At 40.7% G+C, this 19597-nt stretch overlaps 1 protein-coding gene across 1 annotated transcript; it reads left to right on the forward strand.

The window, feature by feature from the left end:
- Positions 1–63: 63 nt before the first annotated feature.
- Positions 64–19023, forward strand: LOC100254602 (probable glycosyltransferase At5g03795). Its single transcript, XM_002268840.5, has 2 exons — positions 64–1345; positions 18263–19023. The coding sequence occupies exons 1-2, from the start codon at positions 483–485 to the stop codon at positions 18747–18749; spliced, it is 1350 nt and encodes a 449-aa protein (XP_002268876.2). The 5' UTR covers positions 64–482; the 3' UTR covers positions 18750–19023.
- Positions 19024–19597: the final 574 nt, after the last annotated feature.

Consider the following 19597-nt stretch of genomic DNA (forward strand, 5'->3'; position numbering starts at 1 on the left):
AGTGCCACTCTAAATCGGAGGGCGTTGTTGCTGGTTGAAAGGAGAGGTGGGAATAGAAATTTTGGTGACCTTTCGAGTCTATGACCATCTCAACCCATCTATAAATTGTAATCACATTAAGAAGCTGAGTTAACTCGCTCGTCACTTTCGTCCAATTCTATTTTTCTACAAATAGCTTTAATCCTAAAGTTCGTTATATAAACCCCCCAAAGAGATGAAGAGAAGCATAATCCCATGATATATTAATAGCAGTTTAGAATGATAATCCATCGGAAAAAGCCATAGAATCCTTCCGCGCACTGTATATGGATGGGTTGACAGCGGAGACGGATTTTGTCTTGGGTTACTGCTTGCTAGCACTTCCAGCGCCAGTTTTAAGTGGGAGAGGAACCCCTTGTACTCCCATTTCATACATTTATGAGTAATTTATCCCACACCACCCCCCCACCCCACTAGGCACCACCCATGATTAGAATTTAGAAATGCGTCGGCCTCATACTTGTTTCTCAGAGAAGCCGCAGCAGCACCTCATTCTCCCTCATCGGCGGTTACTGTTAGTGCGGCCCCCGCTGCTTCTTGTGCTGCTTCTCCTCTTGACGCTCACGGTTTCATCATGGTTAGCTGTCTTTCTGTGTGGTTTCTCAAAACCGCGGCAGCAGCAAGTTCCATCCCTTGAATTTAACGAGAGTTTGAATAATAACAATGCCCATCATTCTTCTGCAGAATCTGTCCAGGACCGGAATGATTCCCTCAGCTCAGGGAACCTCTTAGGTTCTCCTTACCACAATTGGCAACTTTTTGCCTCTGATTTTCAGGAAATGCTGCACAAATTAAAGATCTTCGTCTATCCTGATGCATCCATGAACCAGTCATCTTCTCCCTTCGCTCGGGTTTTCCTTCCCAACCCAAACCCTTTCCATCCCAAACTAGCAAATTACTTCAGTGAGCACATGTTTAAGGTGGCTCTTCTCCGTAGTTCCCTCCTTACGCCCCATCCACAAGATGCTCATTTCTTTTTCTTGCCCTTTTCCGTCAATACTCTGCGTAATGATCCTCGCGTGCATTCCGAGGCATCCATTTCCGATTTTGTCACCCAATACACCACTAGAATCAGTTGGGAGTACAAATTTTGGAATGCCTCTAGAGGCACTGACCATTTCTACATCTGCTGTCATTCCGTTGGTCGTGAGGCAGCCTCCAAGCATCATGACTTGCATAACAATGCCATTCAGGTTACTTGCTCCTCCAGCTACTTCCAAAGGCTGTATATTAGCCACAAAGACGTGGGGCTGCCACAGGTTTGGCCTCGGCCTCCTGAGAAACTATTGAATCCCCCAGAATTAAGGTACGACCTCACACAACTCTATTTTTAGTTGTTTTTTTCGTTTACTAGATATAATCGTTGTGTTGGATGGATGCTTGCTCTAGTTGGTTACAAAGCTGATGGATTAATACTAATAAATGCAAAATTCTTCTGTCTAAACTTGGCCATTTATCTTGCTTATAAAAACTTGAGGATGTAATCTAATATTTCCCCTTTCATGACATGTTCAATGTGACTGGAATTTTTATGTGCAAATGGAACTTGTATGCTAATTTTTTATTTGGGAACTTCAAAATGTACGTTCTCCAACAGGAATTGTATGCATAGGCTCAAAAGTTGTGGCAAATATGCTTATATAACTCTCCTTGACTTACAAAATTTCTACTCGTTTTAGGCTTCCATTAGTTTTGATGTTGAATGGGAATGTTAATTTTGCTTTACTCTGGAAAGCTCTAATTAAAGCATCGTATATTGAGATAAGACCACAAGATGCTTGTGATGATTAACCATAAAATTTCAACTAACTTGGATCCTCTTTTTGGCTAAGTTTCTCCTAGTTGGTTGATCAAGCACCCATTAGAGCATACATTGAAGGACAAAATTAGATGAACTGCATTCCCTATCACTAGAGGAAATCACATTGGATGAGTTTCCCTTCAAAATAAATTATTAGGTCCCTTTTGCTATGTGCTTAATCAGTTTAACTTCAAACAGCAATAGCTCCTGTTCAATCTGACATCTCAAAAATACCATGCTTCTTTTTAGTGACAAGTAAGGATTGATCAAAATAAGCCTTCGCTCCACCATCTAATAACATCTGATATTTGATTTCTCTAATGCACTAGAGTAGAGGCTCAAAATCCTAAATAGTTTGAAAGAAGCAGAAGTATCTTCTTTCAGCTAATCTTTTACTTCCAAAGAACTGAGGGCACTAAGATAGCATAAAACTTAGGATCGACCTCATGTACCTCTGATTTTTAAGGAATAAAATGGCCTTGTTCAAATTAAGACTATCCTTTCCAATTCAAAAAAAAAAAAAAAAAGGCGAAGTTATTTAGACAATGCAGCAATATGGGGAACTGATGAAATAATTGATGACCATTGCAACTATGTGAACCATATGCAAGGCATGTATCTAAGGGGAATGAAGTAAAAAGGAGTTGCTAGTGTTGCAATGGGAATCACTCAACCAGGGAAGAAGGTAAACTCATATAGACCAACATCATTCAATTGGGTGGAAAATGAAGATAACAGCCTGTGACCAATTCTTAAGGTAGCAACTGGCCAATTTTTTTGGATTGGCAAATTAGATAAATATGTTAATGGGATCCTATTGAAAATGTGGTGCAACCCTATTATAGACCAAGTGTATGAGAGCATCAAAGAAGCAGAGAACTATAGAAACAGCTAAAGTCAACAAAAATGGATCGCTAACAAGGCTAACGTACACCTAAACAATCAATATAATCTAAAAGATACATCATGATGCCTAACAGGGTTGCAAGACCAAGCAAATATAGCTTTGAGGAAAAAAGTCTATAAGCTCCATGCCCAAGTGCTCTACACCCTCAAAAACTGAAATTCCTTTCTTTCCACTAGGAACTGGCCACTTGACAATATTGCCTAAAAACTAAAAGATTGGTGAAAATGAGAATAATTGCCCATCAAGCAACTTACAAGAAAGGGAATGCCTATCTATCAATCACCTTAGGGTGGGAACATTTAAGAATGGAGAAAGGTGGATAGTGAAGGATATCTGGCATCCTAGTGAGAAAGCATTTCAGGACGACCTCCAGACATGGAATAAAACTCAGTAGCAATGAAGGTCAATTCTGATTGCATTTGGCTGATAGTCCTAAGAAGTTAGTTGATAAGATTGACAATCAACACTGGTAATAATTGGGTTGGTTGATCATCAGATTTAAGAATATAGTTGATAAAATTCATACCAATATATGCATAAAATGATAGTTACTTGATTGCACTTGGTTGATAGCCCAGAAAAGATAGCTGATATGAATGAAGATCAACCATTGACAATAATGTTGTTGGTTGATCATCAATTTGGGCATTGGAATAAGAAACATAGTTGATGACATTTACATCATTTTATCATATAAAAGGATAGTTGATAAGAGTGGAGTCCCAACAAAGTAGAGGAAATTGAGTTGGTCATTTGAGGCAAACAATAACCTGGAAAAACACATTCACTGTTTTATGTTGGACAAATGGGTTGACCATTTAAAACTACTCTCCTTTATCTTGTATTCAATTCATGCCACCTATAGCTTCTTATGAATGGTGTAGATATGCATAGAAGGTGGATATATCTAATTTTAAATTATGAATTAGTTGTAACTTAACTATCATGAGCTACCTAAAAAGTCAAATGTGCAAATAATCAAAACATGCATAAGTGTAGAAAATAAATAGGGCAAAAGAATTTTACACTAGAAAAAAACAAGTCTCTTTTATATTTTTTAAGGGTTCCCTTGGGAATTGTGAACTGGCCCCTTCCGGATTTTGCTAATGTTTTCAGGTCAATTTAGGGACTAATTTGGTTTTGTTCTCTTCTATATGATGCTCTCCATAAAATTTTGGTGTATAATATGGAGTGGAATGATGGTGGAAGGGGCTACAAGTTGGACCTTCATAGCAACAAGAAAGGAGATTCCTGCTGTGGTCTGTGTTGTCTGCAGAGGAGAAAAGGTTCTTTGTAGATGTAAGACCCTTGCCTTAAAGCTAAGGGGCATTGGTGTTGTTCTTGAGCATAAGTAGTTGGAATCACCCAAGGAGGCTGCTTGTCTCTTGATGGACAATGGAGGAAGAAGAGCATTCCCAATGGTTGAGTCCTATGCAGAAGTGGTGAACAAAGGAAAGCAAAAGTTTGGTGAGGAAATTTGGGTTCAAGGTGTGTCGGAGGAGGCATTGAAAAACTCAAAGCTCCTTAAAAAGTGCTTGGTGGGAAGATGGGGTGATGTTTTAGACTAGGTTTAGGATTTGGATTCCTTGAAAGCTTGGGCTAGGCATCCTTGGAGAGTGCAAGGTAATTTTCACCTATCCTTGTTAAGGGGTTCTTTTATGTTTTTCAAGTTTGATAATGCTTGTGAAGCAAAAAGGGTTTGGCTTTTGGGAAATAGTCATTTTGAGGGGAAAGCTTTGCAACTGGATTTGTGGAGGCCTGATATAGGTTGTTTCAGGGTTGAGGATTGCGTCAAAGAGGTTTGGGTGAGTGTTAGGGTTACCTTTGCATTTGTGGGGAGAAGAGTTCTTCAAGAGGCTTGGTGATGCATGCCAAGCATGTGGAGGTTTTATAGCAATAGATGAGGAGACGAGTGAGAGGCAACTTTTGCAATGGGCTAGGATCGTTGTGAAATCAAACAGGAAGAAGGTTCTAAGAAAGTTGCATGTAGTGGTTAAGGGTAGATGTCTTTGAAATCTAGTTATGGTGGGAGTTTACACCATGGTTGTTGACGGTGGTCTCCAAGGAGAGGTGTAAAATTCCTAAGATGGGGGGATGATGGTGAAGATTTTACACGCATGGGTGGGAGAGTGGGAAGGGAAGAAGAGAGTCATGTAGAAGGGGGTTTACACGTGTCACTTGAGGCGTCAAGCCTCCCTGCACATGCAACAATGGTGATTGTGTTCTCTAGGTGTGGTGGTTGTAGTGTCGACCAGGCTACAGTGGGAATCGTGCCCTCAGTATGCCTTGATGAGGCCATTGGACCTTTTAGGTTCTGAAGATAAGGTAGGGGGCTCGTGGTTTGAAGTGCTTGACCCATCTGTTTTCCAAGCTCTCTAGGTCAAAGGAAGCTCATGTGTGACAAGCCAACCTTCTAAAGGGATTGCAAAAGGATTGTTAGGAAATTAAGTTGAAGCCTATATTTGAAAAGTACTTAGGTGGGTGGGCCAAGGATGGACGTAGGGCTCTCGTTTTTGGCAAACTTAAGAAAGGTCTCCAATACTCTCAGCTCAAAAGACAAAAAGGCAGCAACAAGGAGGTTTGTGTAAACCCCCTTATATGGGAGTGGGTTCGAAGGAAGGTTTTCGGGAGCTCATGACGCTCTTTTAGTAGAAGTAGCTAGGTTTGGAGGCATGAGAGACTTTGTTTTGGGGGGAGGGTTGTCCATTTTTTCTTTTTTTATGGTTTCAATGGTTGGGTTGCCAGTTGATGGAGGTAGAGCTTTGAACCAACCTATAGTAGAAGATTGTGTTTGGGAAAAGAAAGCTCAGTTGAAAGAGGGGCTTCTTGGTGGGGAGAAGGAAATTGTTTGCTTAAAATGTTGCTAAAGGATGGTTCCTTGCTAGAGGTTCCACAGAACATCAAGGAAGACCCTTTTTGTAAAGACGTAGTCAATTTAGGGGAGTAGGACTCTTCTAAGGTGAAGTCTGGCAGTTGTTCAATGGAGGAGGTGCATCTTTCAGATGGCCTCTTTAATAAGCTAACTAGTTTCAATGGCTTTGTGGGGATGCTGTTGGTGGGTTTTAAAAATGAGATGATCTCCTTATTGAGGAAAATGGATACATGAAGAGGGTTTGGTGGTAGGACGTTAAGGGGGAAGAGGAACCAAATGCATGGTCCTATTTGAATAGAGAGATCTAGAAGTTGAAGTGCTCGCTTAATTACAATAGATCTTTCATGTTAACTAGGGGTAAGGGAGAGAGCAATGGGGATCAAACTATTGCTTAGTGAGGAGTTCAAGATGAGTTAGGGCCTGTTTGGTTGCTGTTTTTGAAAATTGTTATGGAAAACAATTTTTGAGAATAGTTTTTGGTGTTTTTAGAAAAAATAAAATTGTGTTTGGAAACTAAATTTTGGAAAACAATTTTTGTTCTCGAAAAAAAAAAACATGTTTGGTTGAGTTAATTTTTTTTTTTTAGAACAAATAAAACAAAAAACATGTTTGCAAGTTTTTTTTTTAATTAATAAAGTGTTTTCTTCAATTAACTTGGTATTATAAATATATAAATAATTTTTATATGCACAATTCATTTAAATTTAAAAAATTATTCCCTTTTTAAATTTTTACATCAGTTATAATTTTTTTAAACAAATGATGACTTTGTAACCATATGTAAGTATATTAATTTCAATAATTTAAGGAAGAAGAAAGGGCTTAGGGGTGGGGGTGTGGGTGCGGGTGTGGTGGTTGGGTGGAGCTCACCTTCGTGGAAACACAAAAAATAGCTAGGGAAACACAAAAAGAAGGAACAAAAAACACGGAGAACAATTTGTTCTTTGAATAGTGAAAAAACAATGAAAACGTTTTTTTATTGTTCTCAAAAAAATGGTTTTTGAGAACACGGGAAACATAAAAAACAAGAACACACCTCCTTCCCTAAACATGTTTTTAGTGTTTTTTGTTTTCAAAAATAGAAAACAGTTCTTGAAAATTGCAGCCAAATCGATCCTCAGTTTTTGGGACGGTAAGTAGGGGGGCTTGAGAGACAACAAGGTAAAATTGTTTTTTCAAGGGGTGTTAGGGTTGAATGGTTTTCCTTGTTCTCTTTGAGTTTCTGTCATGGCACATTTTATATACTATGTGTGTACATTGTTGCACCATTTTCTAGGGTTTTTAATATATTCTTGCATTTTACCCATAAAAAAAAAAAAAAAGCCTAGTCATGCTCAATCTGGCTCTGTGACACTATCTTTTGAGTGCATGTCCACGCTTTGGCCCCATACAAATTCCATCTTTGCATCCTTATAGATGCTTTTTAACACTTCATGCAAATTTACCGAAAGCCTTATTCGAGAGCCACAAAAGTTTTAGGGTTGCATTCCAAAATTAAATATGCAAATAATCACAGTTCAAATGCATGTAGAACCAAAATACATAGGACGTAAGAATTTTACATGGAAAATCATAAAGGAGTTAAAAATCATGGGATGACATGTTTGAAGTGCTCCAGTAGTAGAGTTAAAACAAGGACAAGAATGTTGATAAAGCCCCAGTTGAGTTCAATCTAGGTCTGACATATTATCTTTTGAATGCGGAATTTGTAAGAGCATGTTGCACTTAACCACAAACAAGTCCCACGTTCACCTCCTAATAGATGCTTTTTGACACTTAATGCAAATATAGTAAAAACCAAATCTTCAACAATAGTGTGTAAGGACCAACATCTACCCATGTAGATATTGTCTGCTTTGGACGCAAAGGGACCCTCATGGCTTTAAATTGCGTCTACATGGTTAAGAGGAGACCATACTTATATAGTGTTAAGAACTCTCTCCCCTATTTGATGTGAGATATCACACTTCCTTCTCATGCAGACACAACGTCCTCGTTGTGTCCCATGGGATGGAGGCCCCAAACAAACCCCTATATCGGGGTCGGGAATCAACTTTGATACTGTTGAATATAATGTATGTATAGTATACTATCTTTCCTTGTTAATATAGGTCACATGTATGGTAGTTAGGACTCCTAGCCTTGTATATATATATCTCTCAATTGTAAGTAGAGATTACAATGAATGAGAATAAGGTTTTTCTCCTCTCTCTCTCTCTCTCTCTCAACATGGTATCAGAGCCAAAGGAGAAAACCTAATTTTTTTTCGGTTTAGCCGTGTACTCAATTCCGGCGAACCGTCCAGTGACCGTGTTTTCACTCCGGTCCCCTCACTCTCTTTCCGAACCACCCCGGACAACCTCATCGCCGTCGGATCTCCACCACGCCGGCAACCTTTTCCGGCGACCTTTTTTCCGGGCAAAGACCACATATTCCGAACCGCCGGAGGCTGATCTACATGCCAGTGGAAACCCCACCGGCAACCGGCATCTCACGCGCCCCCACGCGCCGCCCTTCTCCTCCGGACTGTCACCCACGCGCCGGCGCGTGACGGCGCGTGGCTCACTTTCCGGCCACTTCTGACACCTCTCCAGGCTCGTCCGGCGCCGTCTTGGCCTTCTAGCCCTCCGGCAGTCCTCCCTGAGCCCTGCATCTCCATTTTTTCCCTGTTTTTGGCTTTCGTGCCATTCCGGCCACCTCCGACAGGGCTCCCCCTCCATCCCCGAGGCTTGGGTGCTGCTTCTCTTCCTCTCCAGGCACGTCACGACCTTTTTTTTCTCCATTGATTGCACCTCTCACAGCCGTGGTTTCACTGTTTTTCTCTCTCCGCCGAAATCTGAACCCATCTTAGGGCTCTCTTCGATCCAAATACGTGAATATGACCACAAAAAATCAGATCTTTATGTCTGTTCTCTCTGGATCTCCTCTGATTACCTCAGAGAAATTGGTTGGCAGTGATAATTATCTCTCCTGGTCTGCCTCTGTTGAACTTTGGTTTATGGGTCAAGGATATGAGGATCACTTGGTTACCCAGGAGGCAGATATCCCTGAGGTTGACCGCGTACAGTGGAGGAAGATAGATGCACAGTTGTGTAGTGTATTATGGCAATCGGTTGATCCCTGGATTCTTCTTCATCTTCAGGCCTATAAAACTTGTTTTAAATTTTGGACTCAGGCCAAAGGATTATACACGAATGATATCCAGCGTCTTTATAAGGTGGCTTCTGCTATTTTTTTTTTTTTTTGATAAGTAAATGAATATCCATTAAAAAGGCGCTAAAATAGCGACTCAAAGTATACAAACCTATACACCCGCCATCAAAGGCTAAAGAACAAAAAAGAAGACCGATTACCACAGCCTACCTATACCCCAACCAATCAATAAAGTTAGCTATAGAAAGAGGGCAATCGTCTATGAACAACTTAGCCTCAGCCCATAAGGTAAGAATAAGAGATTGTTTCAATCTCTGAATTGACAACGATTTATCCTTGAAAGCCAAACTATTCCTCTCCTTCCAGACCGTCCAAAAAATGTGAAGAGGGGCAGCTCTCCATACCTTCCTGCGATTTTTGCCCAGAAAATAACCATTCCAACTTAGGAGGGTATCTCTAACTGACAAAGGCATAACCCACGACACCCTAAATAGAGCAAAAATGAGATCCCATAACACCCTCGTCTTGGAACAATGAAGAAGAAGGTGGTTTATGTTCTCCTCTTTCTCAAGACACAAAACATCTGTTCGCCAAGGCCCATCCTCTTTTCTGGACTAAATCCAATGTTAAGGCTTTTCCCCACGTAGCCTCCCATGCGAAGAAGCTTATCTTGGGCTGCACATTCACGTTCCAAATGAAGCTTGAAGGAAACAAAGATGAACCACCCGCCTCAAGAGCTATGAATAGGGACTTGACCGAGAATTTGCCGCTTTTGGTTTAAGTCCATAATACCGTATCCTCCACATCCTCAAAAACTCTTTTACTCTGAATCCTCTCCATAAATCTTTCCGCCTCCTCAATCTCCCAGTCATTGAAGGCTCTTAAAAAACAGGGGTTCCAACCCCCCCTTCCCCCCTCAAGCAAGGGATCCCAAATATCTGCCACCCACGCTTCCTTCTCAACCGTCAAAGCAAAAATAGAGGGAAAGGTCATACATAGAGGAGACTCCCCACACCATCTATCCCTCCAAAAGCTCACCCTTCTCCCATTACCAACTATGAAAGCCAGCTTATCACTCACCAACTTCCAGCCCATCCTAATTCCTTTCCACAAACCCAACCCATGAGCCTCTCTCACTTCCCGCGAGCACCATCCCCCTCTAGCTTCTCCATACTTGCCTCTAATCACTTTATTCCACAAGGCCTCTCTTTCATTTGCGAAACGCCAATTCCACTTTGCAAGAAGAGTCTTATTAAGGAGGGAAAGGCTTTTGACCCCCAAACCTCCTTTCGCCTTACTTATACACACCAACTCCCATCTTACTAAATGAGGCTTATGATCCAGATTGCCCCCACCCCATAGAAAATCCCTTTGGATTTTCTCTAATCTCTTTCTAACTGAACTTGGTAGACACAATAAAGACATTAAGTAGATGGGTAAATTCGAAAGTGTACTACGAATGAGAGTCGCCCTTCCTCCCTTGGATAAATATTGTCTCTTCCACATAGATAGCCTTCTTCGAAAGCGCTCTTCCACACCATCCCAAACTGTAACCGACTTAAAAGGCGCACCCAGGGGCATTCCCAGATAGGTGGTTGGAAGACTACCTAGACTACAGCCAAAATCTCCAGCAAGATCATCCATACTCTCCACCCTCCCTACTGGAATTAGTTCACTTTTTTCCAAGTTTATCCTCAATCCTGAAACCGCCTCAAACCACATAAGAAGCCAACTGAGATAAGTCAACTGGTCTTGTGAAGGTTTGCAAAACACCAGTGTGTCATCAACAAACAACAAATGGGAAATTAGGACCCCTTCTTCGCTTCGACCTTTCACCCTACAGCCAAATAGAAAATCTCCCTCTACTGCCCTTTTAATGAACACACTAAAGACCTCCATAGCAATGACAAATAGGTAGGGAGAAAGGGGATCACCCTGCCTCAAACCCCTGGAGCTTTGAAAAAAACCCGTAGGGGTTCCATTGATCATCACTGAGAAACTTGCAGTGGATATGCACCACTGAATCCATCTAATCCATTTCTCCCCAAACCCCATTTTCTCCATGATTGTGAGAATAAAATTCCAATCCACTTTATCATACGCCTTCTCTATATCCAATTTGCATAAAATGCCGCTCTCATTATTCTTAAGGGTTGAATCAATGGCTTCATTAGCTATCAACACTGCATCTAGGATTTGTCTCCCTTCCACAAACGCCCCTTGAGCTTTGGAGACCACCTTTCCAACCATTTTTTTTAGCCTATTGGCTAAAACCTTGGCCAACCACTTGTACAAGCTTCCCACCAAGCTTATAGGCCTATAATCCCCTAAAGCTTCAGCCCCTACTTTTTTTGGAATTAAGACCAAGAATGTAGCATTTAGGCTTTTAACAAATTTGCCATTTTCGTAAAATTCCTTAAAGAAGCCCATCACATCAGCCTTTACGAACTCCCAAGCAAAGAGCCAAAAAGCCATAGAGAATCCATCTGGCCCCGGGGCTTTGTCCCCATTGCACCCCACTAGAGCATCAAATACCTCCTCCTCCAAAAAAGGAGTCTCCAATGCATTAGCATCCAACTGCTCCAACATCTCAAACTGCAGCCCAGAAACAGAAGGCCTCCAATCCCCCGGGTTAGACAACAGTGTCTTAAACGCATTGGCAATCCCTTCCCTAATATCATTCTCCTCCGTAAGCCAATCTCCGTTAACCTTAATTCTGTCCACATTGTTCCTCCTCCTATGTGCGTTGGCCATTTTGTGGAAAAAGCCGGTATTTCTATCTTCCTCTTTCAGCCACACTACCCTAGATTTTTGCCTCCACGTGATTTCTTCAAGTAGGACCCATTTCTTATATTCTTCCTTCGCTTCATTTCTTGCTTCTAGCTCTTCCAATGACAGCCTGCTGGTTTTCTCCTTTGCATCCCAATACTCCATCTGCTCCAAAGCCATATTCTTTCTATATTCAACCCTTCCAAAACTGTTTCTGTTCCACTCCTTCAGCTTAACCTTCATAAATTTTAGTTTTTCAGCCAATATAAAACTTGCGGATCCGCTGAAACTGCCTTCCTCCCACCATAGCTTCAAAAGATCCTTTACACCTTCCGCTTTCAGCCACATATTCTCGAATCTAAATGGGGTAGGGCCTCTTCTCATACCCCCAACATCCATAAGAATCGGAAAGTGATCGGATACAGGTCTTGGAAGAAGAAACTGCCTCGCATCTCCAAAATGGCTATCCCACTCCTCATTCACCAAAAAACGATCCAACCTTGAAAAAGACTGGTTATCCGTTCCTCCGGTCCAAGTAAAAGGGCTCCCCACCATGGGCAGATCTTTTAACTCCAACTCTTCTATTACTTCTGCGAACCTTCTCATAATTGAGTTCAAACTCCCTCCTCTGCTGCTTTCTTCCGGTCTCAGAATGGCATTAAAGTCCCCTACAACGCACCACGGCCCATTCCAAAGCCCCTTAATGGCCCCCAGCTCTTCCCAAAAGCTCTCCCTCTTCCTCCTTACAGTTGGCCCATAGACCCCTGTAAACGTCCATATAAAACCATCCTCGCAGCTCTTAAAAGTGCAAGAAATGGAAAACAATCCTTTTTGCATGTCCACCAACTCCAATATCCTGTTGTCCCAAATCACCACTATACCTCCGGCTGCACCCCTTGAGTCTACAGCTCCCCAATCAAGGAACCTACCCACTCCTAGGCTCCTAACAATGTTCTGCTATTGTCCATCTCAGCCAACAGGACTTGGATCTATCTACTTATATTGGTCAGATTGCCTCTCTTAAGGAGCAGTTCTTGACTGTGATGCCTCTTACTCCTGATGTTGGGGCTCAACAAACACAGCTTGACAAGTTCTTCATGGTCCCTACTCTTATTGGCCTCCGTCCGGATCTTGAGCCTATTCGTGATCAGATTCTTGGTAGTTCATCAGTTCCGTCCTTGGATGATGTGTTTGCTCGCCTCCTCCGTATCTCGTCCACTCAGACTTTGCCATCTGATAGCGCTTCAGATTCTTTTGTGTTAGTTTCTCAAACTACCTCTCGAGGAGGACGCAGTGGTACCCAAGGTAGAGGCCAACGTCCTCATTGCACCTATTGCAATAAACTTGGCCACACTCGCGATCGTTGCTATCAGTTACATGGAAGACCTCCTCGCACTGCCCATATGGCCCAGTCCTCTGATTCTCCGCTGCCTCAGCCTCCGAGCTCCTCCGCATCTCAGACATCTCAGGCTTCTATTGCCTCTGTTGCCCAGCCTGGTAATGCCTTTGCCTGCCTTACCCACACATCTTCTCTTGGACCCTGGATTCTAGATTCTGGAGCATCTGATCACCTATCTGGTAATAAGGATCTTTTCTCCTCTATTACTACTACCTCTGATTTACCTACTGTTACCTTAGCTAATGGTTCTCAAACTGTGGCTAAAGGTATTGGTTTGGCCCTTCCTCTGCCTTCTCTACCTCTCACTTCTGTCCTTTATACTCCTGAATGTCCTTTTAATCTTATTTCCATCAACAAAATCACTCGTACTCTTAATTGCTCTATTACCTTTTCTGATAAATTTGTGACCTTGCAAGACCGGAGTACGGGGAAGACGATTGGCATAGGACGTGAGTCTCAAGGCCTCTATCACCTCACCTCAGATTCATCTCCTGCAGTTTGCATTTCCACTGATGCTCCTCTCCTCATTCACAATCGTCTGGGCCACCCTAGTCTCTCCAAGTTCCAGAAGATGGTTCCTCGTTTTTCAACTTTGTCGTCGCTTCCGTGTGAGTCATGTCAGCTTGGGAAACATACTCGTGTCTCGTTCCCAAAGCGTTTGAATAATCGGGCAAAGTCTTCTTTTGAGCTTGTCCACACTGATGTTTGGGGTCCTTGTCGGACTGCGTCTACTTTAGGATTTCAGTATTTTGTCACTTTCATTGATGACTATTCTCGATGTACTTGGTTATTTTTAATGAAAAATCGAGCTGAGTTATTCTCTATTTTCCAGAAATTTTATACTGAAATCCAAACCCAGTTCAATATTTCTATTCGTGTGTTACACAGTGACAATGCCAGGGAATATTTTTCAGCCCAATTTACTTCGTTTATGTCTCATCATGGGATTCTTCATCAGTCTTCTTGTGCTCATACTCCTCAACAAAATGGGGTAGCTGAACGCAAGAATCGACATCTTGTTGAGACAGCTCGTACTCTCCTCCTCCATAGTCATGTTCCTTTTCGCTTTTGGGGGGACGCTGTTCTTACCGCTTGTTATTTGATTAATCGTATGCCCTCCTCTGTCTTACACGATCAGATTCCTCACTCCCTTCTTTTCCCTGACCAACCACTTTATTTCCTTCCTCCTCGTGTCTTTGGTTGTACTTGCTTTGTTCATATTCTCACTCCTGGACAGGACAAGCTTTCCGCCAAAGCCATGAAGTGCCTCTTCTTGGGATATTCCAGACTTCAGAAGGGTTATCGTTGTTATTCCCTTGAGACTCATCGGTACTTTATCTCCGCTGATGTCACCTTCTTTGAGGACTCACCATTCTTTTCCACCACTTCTGAGTCTCTTCCTGTTTCTGAAGTCTTGCCCATTCCCATTGTCTCCCCACCTGATGCTATGCCCCCTCGACCACTTCAGGTTTATCATCGTCGCCCTCGTGTCGTTGCTCCTCTCCCTTTTCCTGAGGCACCTGCTGACTCACTTCCTATCCCTTCGGCTTCACCTGCCCCGACTCTGCCTTCTCCTAATGACTTACCTATTGCTGTTCGGAAAGGTACTCGCTCTACTCATAATCCTCATCCTATTTACAATTTTTTGAGTTATCATCGATTATCTTCACCCTATTCTGCTTTTGTTTCTGCTATATCCTCTGTTTCTCTTCCAAAGAGCACCCATGAAGCTCTTTCCCATCCAGGCTGGCGACAGGCAATGGTGGATGAAATGGCTGCTCTGCACTCTAATGGCACTTGGGATCTTGTTGTTTTACCCTCTGGTAAATCTACAGTTGGTTGTCGTTGGGTCTATGCAGTTAAGGTTGGTCCTGATGGTCAGGTTGATCGCCTTAAGGCCCGTTTAGTTGCTAAAGGTTATACTCAAGTTTATGGTTCTGATTATGGTGACACATTCTCCCCTGTTGCCAAGATTGCTTCTGTCCGCTTGCTTCTCTCCATGGCTGCTATGTGTTCTTGGCTTCTTTATCAGTTGGATATTAAAAATGTCTTCCTTCATGGTGATCTTGCCGAGGAAGTTTATATGGAGCAACCTCCTGGTTTTGTTGCTCAAGGGGAGTCTGGTTTAGTGTGCAGGTTACGCCGTTCTCTATATGGCTTGAAACAATCTCCTCGAGCATGGTTTAACCGTTTTAGTTCTGTTGTTCAAGAGTTTGGCATGCTTCGCAGTACAGCAGACCATTTAGTTTTTTATCATCATAACTCCTTGGGGCAGTGTATTTATCTGGTTGTTTATGTGGACGACATCGTCATTACAGGCAGTGATCAGGATGGTATTCAGAAACTAAAGCAACATCTTTTTACCCACTTTCAGACCAAAGACTTGGGGAAACTCAAGTATTTCTTGGGAATTGAGATAGCTCAATCCAGTTCTGGTGTGGTCTTTTCCCAAAGGAAGTATGCTTTAGACATCCTGGAAGAAACCGGTATGTTAGACTGTAAACCGGTAGACACACCTATGGATCCGAATGTCAAACTTGTACCAGGACAGGGGGAGCCTTTAGGAGACCCCGGGAGATATCGACGGCTCGTAGGTAAATTGAACTATCTCACCATTACTCGTCCAAACATTTCTTTTCCTGTGAGTGTTGTTAGTCAATTCCTACAGTCACCATGTGATAGCCATTGGGATGCCATAATCCGTATCCTTCGATATATCAAAAGTACACCAGGCCAAGGTGTATTGTATGAGAACAGAGGTCATACTCAAGTTGTTGGTTACACAGATGCAGATTGGGCTGGCTCACCCACAGATAGACGTTCCACTTCAGGGTACTGTGTTTTTATTGGAGGTAATCTAATATCTTGGAAGAGTAAGAAACAAGATGTAGTGGCCAGATTTAGCGCTGAAGCCGAGTATCGAGCTATGGCTTTGGCAACATGTGAACTCATATGGTTGAGACATCTTCTTCAGGAATTGAGATTTGGAAAGGATAAACAGATGAAACTCATCTGTGATAACCAGGCCGCATTACATATTGCATCCAATCTAGTCTTTCATGAAAGGACCAAGCATATTGAAGTTGACTGTCATTTCATTAGAGAGAAGATCGCATCAGGATGTGTTGCTACAAGTTTTGTCAATTCAAATGATCAACTAGCAGACATCTTCACTAAATCTCTCAGAGGTCCTAGGATTAAATATATTTGTAACAAGTTTGGTGCATATGACGTATATGCTCCAGCTTGAGGGGGAGTGTTGAATATAATGTATGTATAGTATACTATCTTTCCTTGTTAATATAGGTCACATGTATGGTAGTTAGGACTCCTAGCCTTGTATATATATATCTCTCAATTGTAAGTAGAGATTACAATGAATGAGAATAAGGTTTTTCTCCTCTCTCTCTCTCTCTCTCTCAACAAATACTATTTGTAATGACTAGCACCCAATTGTGTAGGAACAATGAAATAAACTAAATCCTGTATATTGAAAATTTTCATGTGGCTAGAGCCCTAAAAGTCGAATAACTCCGGTTGTAGTTGCTTAATAGTACGACAATTTGCTTGCAGGAGTTGGTGTTTTCATAAATTGAAAAGAAGAGCAACAGTGACATTAGACATAAACTTTTGTTTTCTTTAAATTTCCACCATTTTTAAGGTGCCAAACAGAGGGCAATGAGGAAAACATTCATGAATTTACTAATGTAGTTTTGAATTTATTCAATTCTCTGGTTTTCCAATTTCAGCCTTGAGTAGTTTGGTCTATGTTTGAATTTGTTTGAGAATAGTAGGTTTAGCACTATGTAGCTGTTGCCAATGGACACAATTTTCTTTTGTTTGCCTCTGCAACTCTTTGCAGATTTTATGCAATATTGATGATTTTTTTTTTTTTTTTTGTTTTTTAAACCCTAACAATATGGTACATGTTCAGCTAGTCTCATGTTGGGCATAGATAGAAATGGGGCTGGAATAATATTTTGAAATTTCACATGATTTCAAAGTGATTCCCCTGTCATTGAGCCATGTTAATATTTGAATTACAACTCTTGAAATCAATGATTTGAATTGAATTTCCTGGATGGAGGACCTCCAATTTGAAATGAACTTTTCAATAAGTTCATATTGATAATGTGTAATTCAAATTGTAATGAAATTTTATGATGCGAGCCACTGCTTCATTGAATTAGTATCTAGTATGTGTAACTAAAATTATTTATTTCTATGCTCTTTCAGTTACTGATGTGACCATTTGGATTAGAAACTGCAACAGGAAATTCTGTTTGGAATATTTGACTGTTTTAGATATTAGTTTGTGATATTGTGTTTTTGTGAAGTTCAAATAATGTTCTTACATATTAGGGCACAATGGAATGGAAGTATTTTATGCTATGACTTTATTGGATAATATCTATACGGTTGGGTGTGGGTCTTTACAAATGGCATCAGAGCCGATCATCGACCCTGATGTGGGGGGTTGTTTGGTCCCATAATCCTGTGGGACACAATGAGGATGTTGTGTCTGTATGAGAGGGTGATTGTGATATTCCACATCAGATAGGGGAAAAAGTTTCTAGTATTTTATAAGAATGGACTCCTTTTAACCATGTAGACATGTTTTAAAGCTGTGAGAGCTTCTTTGAACCCAAAGCGGACAATATCTACATGGTTGGGTGGGAGTCATTACATGATAAGAGTCATCTAGCTTGCTAGAGATATAAATAGAATTTGAAAGTGGTGGTTTAACATAGTTTCACATTTTCTTTATCGTCCAATAGTTTCACATTTTCTTTATTGCCCAACACTGTCAAAAAATGAACTTACTAAATTCACACACACACACACACACAAAAGGAGAGAGAAAAGAAGAGCTTTAACAATCAACTTAATGATCAGTATTTGATTGAGAGTAACTAGTGCACAGTCACATGGGTTTCAACTGTACTGCAATATCTTCCTATACAAGCTTTCTCTATGTGTACAAATTTGGTGTTGTTGTTGGTATAGTTTTTCTAACCATGTTACTAGGCCTGTTTGGTACTATAGATAACGATCTTCCAGGATTGTTTGATTACTCAAACTAGAAATAAAGAACATGTTCATTTTGGAGTTTTTCAGTTATTAAGGTGCCTGCATTTTCTTAAAAATGCAGAAACAATATTTTAACCATTCTAAAAATAACCAAATTTTAGGACTTGTTATTAAACATGTTTTTGGAAACATACACGATTTTGAATCGTCTCCAGAAACAGAAAGCATGCACTGCTGCCTTATCATTTCCTGCCAAGATAGCCAACTTTCTGCCTCTCCATTAAATTGCAGGCATAAACTTGTTTTTTTTGCTGGCCGTGTGCAAAACTCTCACATCCGCCAGGAGCTAATGGCTGTATGGGGAAATGATACTGATATCGATTTATTCTCTGGAAGTCCACCTTTCCCTTATGAGGAAGGGTTAAGGAAGAGCAAGTACTGTCTCCATGTGAAGGGTTATGAAGTGAACACGGCTAGAGTCTGTGATGCTATACATTATGGGTGCATTCCTGTTATAGTTTCCAACTATTACGATCTTCCTTTCTCAAATGTTTTGGACTGGAGCAAGTTCTCAGTAATCATCAGCCATAAAAGCATTGCCACCTTGAAAAAAATATTGTTATCAATATCAAAACAGAAGTACCTAAGCATGTACCAGAACCTGTGTTTAGTAAGGAGGCACTTCGCATGGCATACAACACCAAGAGGTTATGATTCCTTCCATATGACTGCCTACCAATTGTGGCTTAGGAGAGGTGTACATAGACTATCTTATTAATTCAATGCTTAGGTTTTGATTAGTTTAATGGATACTTTGTGGACCTGCTGCTCCATGCAAGTGTGATTTCCCTTGGTTAAACCTGCTGTCCAAACTGAAGGATGGATGATGTTTACATAAGTACAAGGATGCAGCTGAGTTTGCCACATTCTCTTGGTTGTATTCTGAAATATGTGGTACTTGAAAGCTACTACCGAGCATGGTAGATTTGCAAGAGTGGGGGTTAAGACCTACTGTTTTCGTACTAGAAATGCTCCACTTCATGAGCTGATAATTGGTCTACCTATACAATGTTATGGCATACAATAAGCTGATAATTGTTCTACCCAAACCATGGGCTTATATTATCGTAGTACAAAGACAAGCCATTGGTCGTGTTAAACCATAACACACTTAAGGGGTTTTTGTTTTTTCTAATTTATTGCTAAAAGCAATTTGTTTATAGATTTTAGATGTTTGTTTTAAATCTTTTATCTAACTTATTTCTTAAATAATTTTTATTAAATATAAAATATCAAATTATTTACTTTCGGAAAAATAACACTTTTAAACCCACCAAAAAACCTAACCCTTGTCACTTCACCTTGTTATCATAACGAATCTCCTGTCCTAATCACTTTTCTCCTTTGTCATTTCACCAACATTTTCTGCTCTTCATCTACAACTTCAACTTCAATAATTTTTAAAATAATTTAGATTATTTAAAAATTTTAAGAAATATGTTAAATTATTTTGTGGTCAAATAAGGATTAATCTAAAATTTATCTTCTTTAATACATTAAGATATGAATTTTTAGCTTGTTAAAAACAAACAAAAAATAAAATATTAAAAAAACAAACAATTTAAT

The sequence above is a fragment of the Vitis vinifera genome, chromosome 1 (assembly GCF_030704535.1).
Source record: "Vitis vinifera cultivar Pinot Noir 40024 chromosome 1, ASM3070453v1".
Classification (NCBI taxonomy): Eukaryota; Viridiplantae; Streptophyta; class Magnoliopsida; order Vitales; family Vitaceae; genus Vitis; species Vitis vinifera.

Excerpts from the sequence above, each read along its gene's own strand:
- LOC100254602 (XM_002268840.5), top strand. The coding sequence starts at position 483 with ATGCGTCGGCCTCATACTTGTTTCTCAGAGAAGCCGCAGCAGCACCTC. Across the intron at positions 1,346-18,262 it reads TTGAATCCCCCAGAATTAAG|GCATAAACTTGTTTTTTTTG; the intron begins GTACGACCTCAC and ends ATTAAATTGCAG.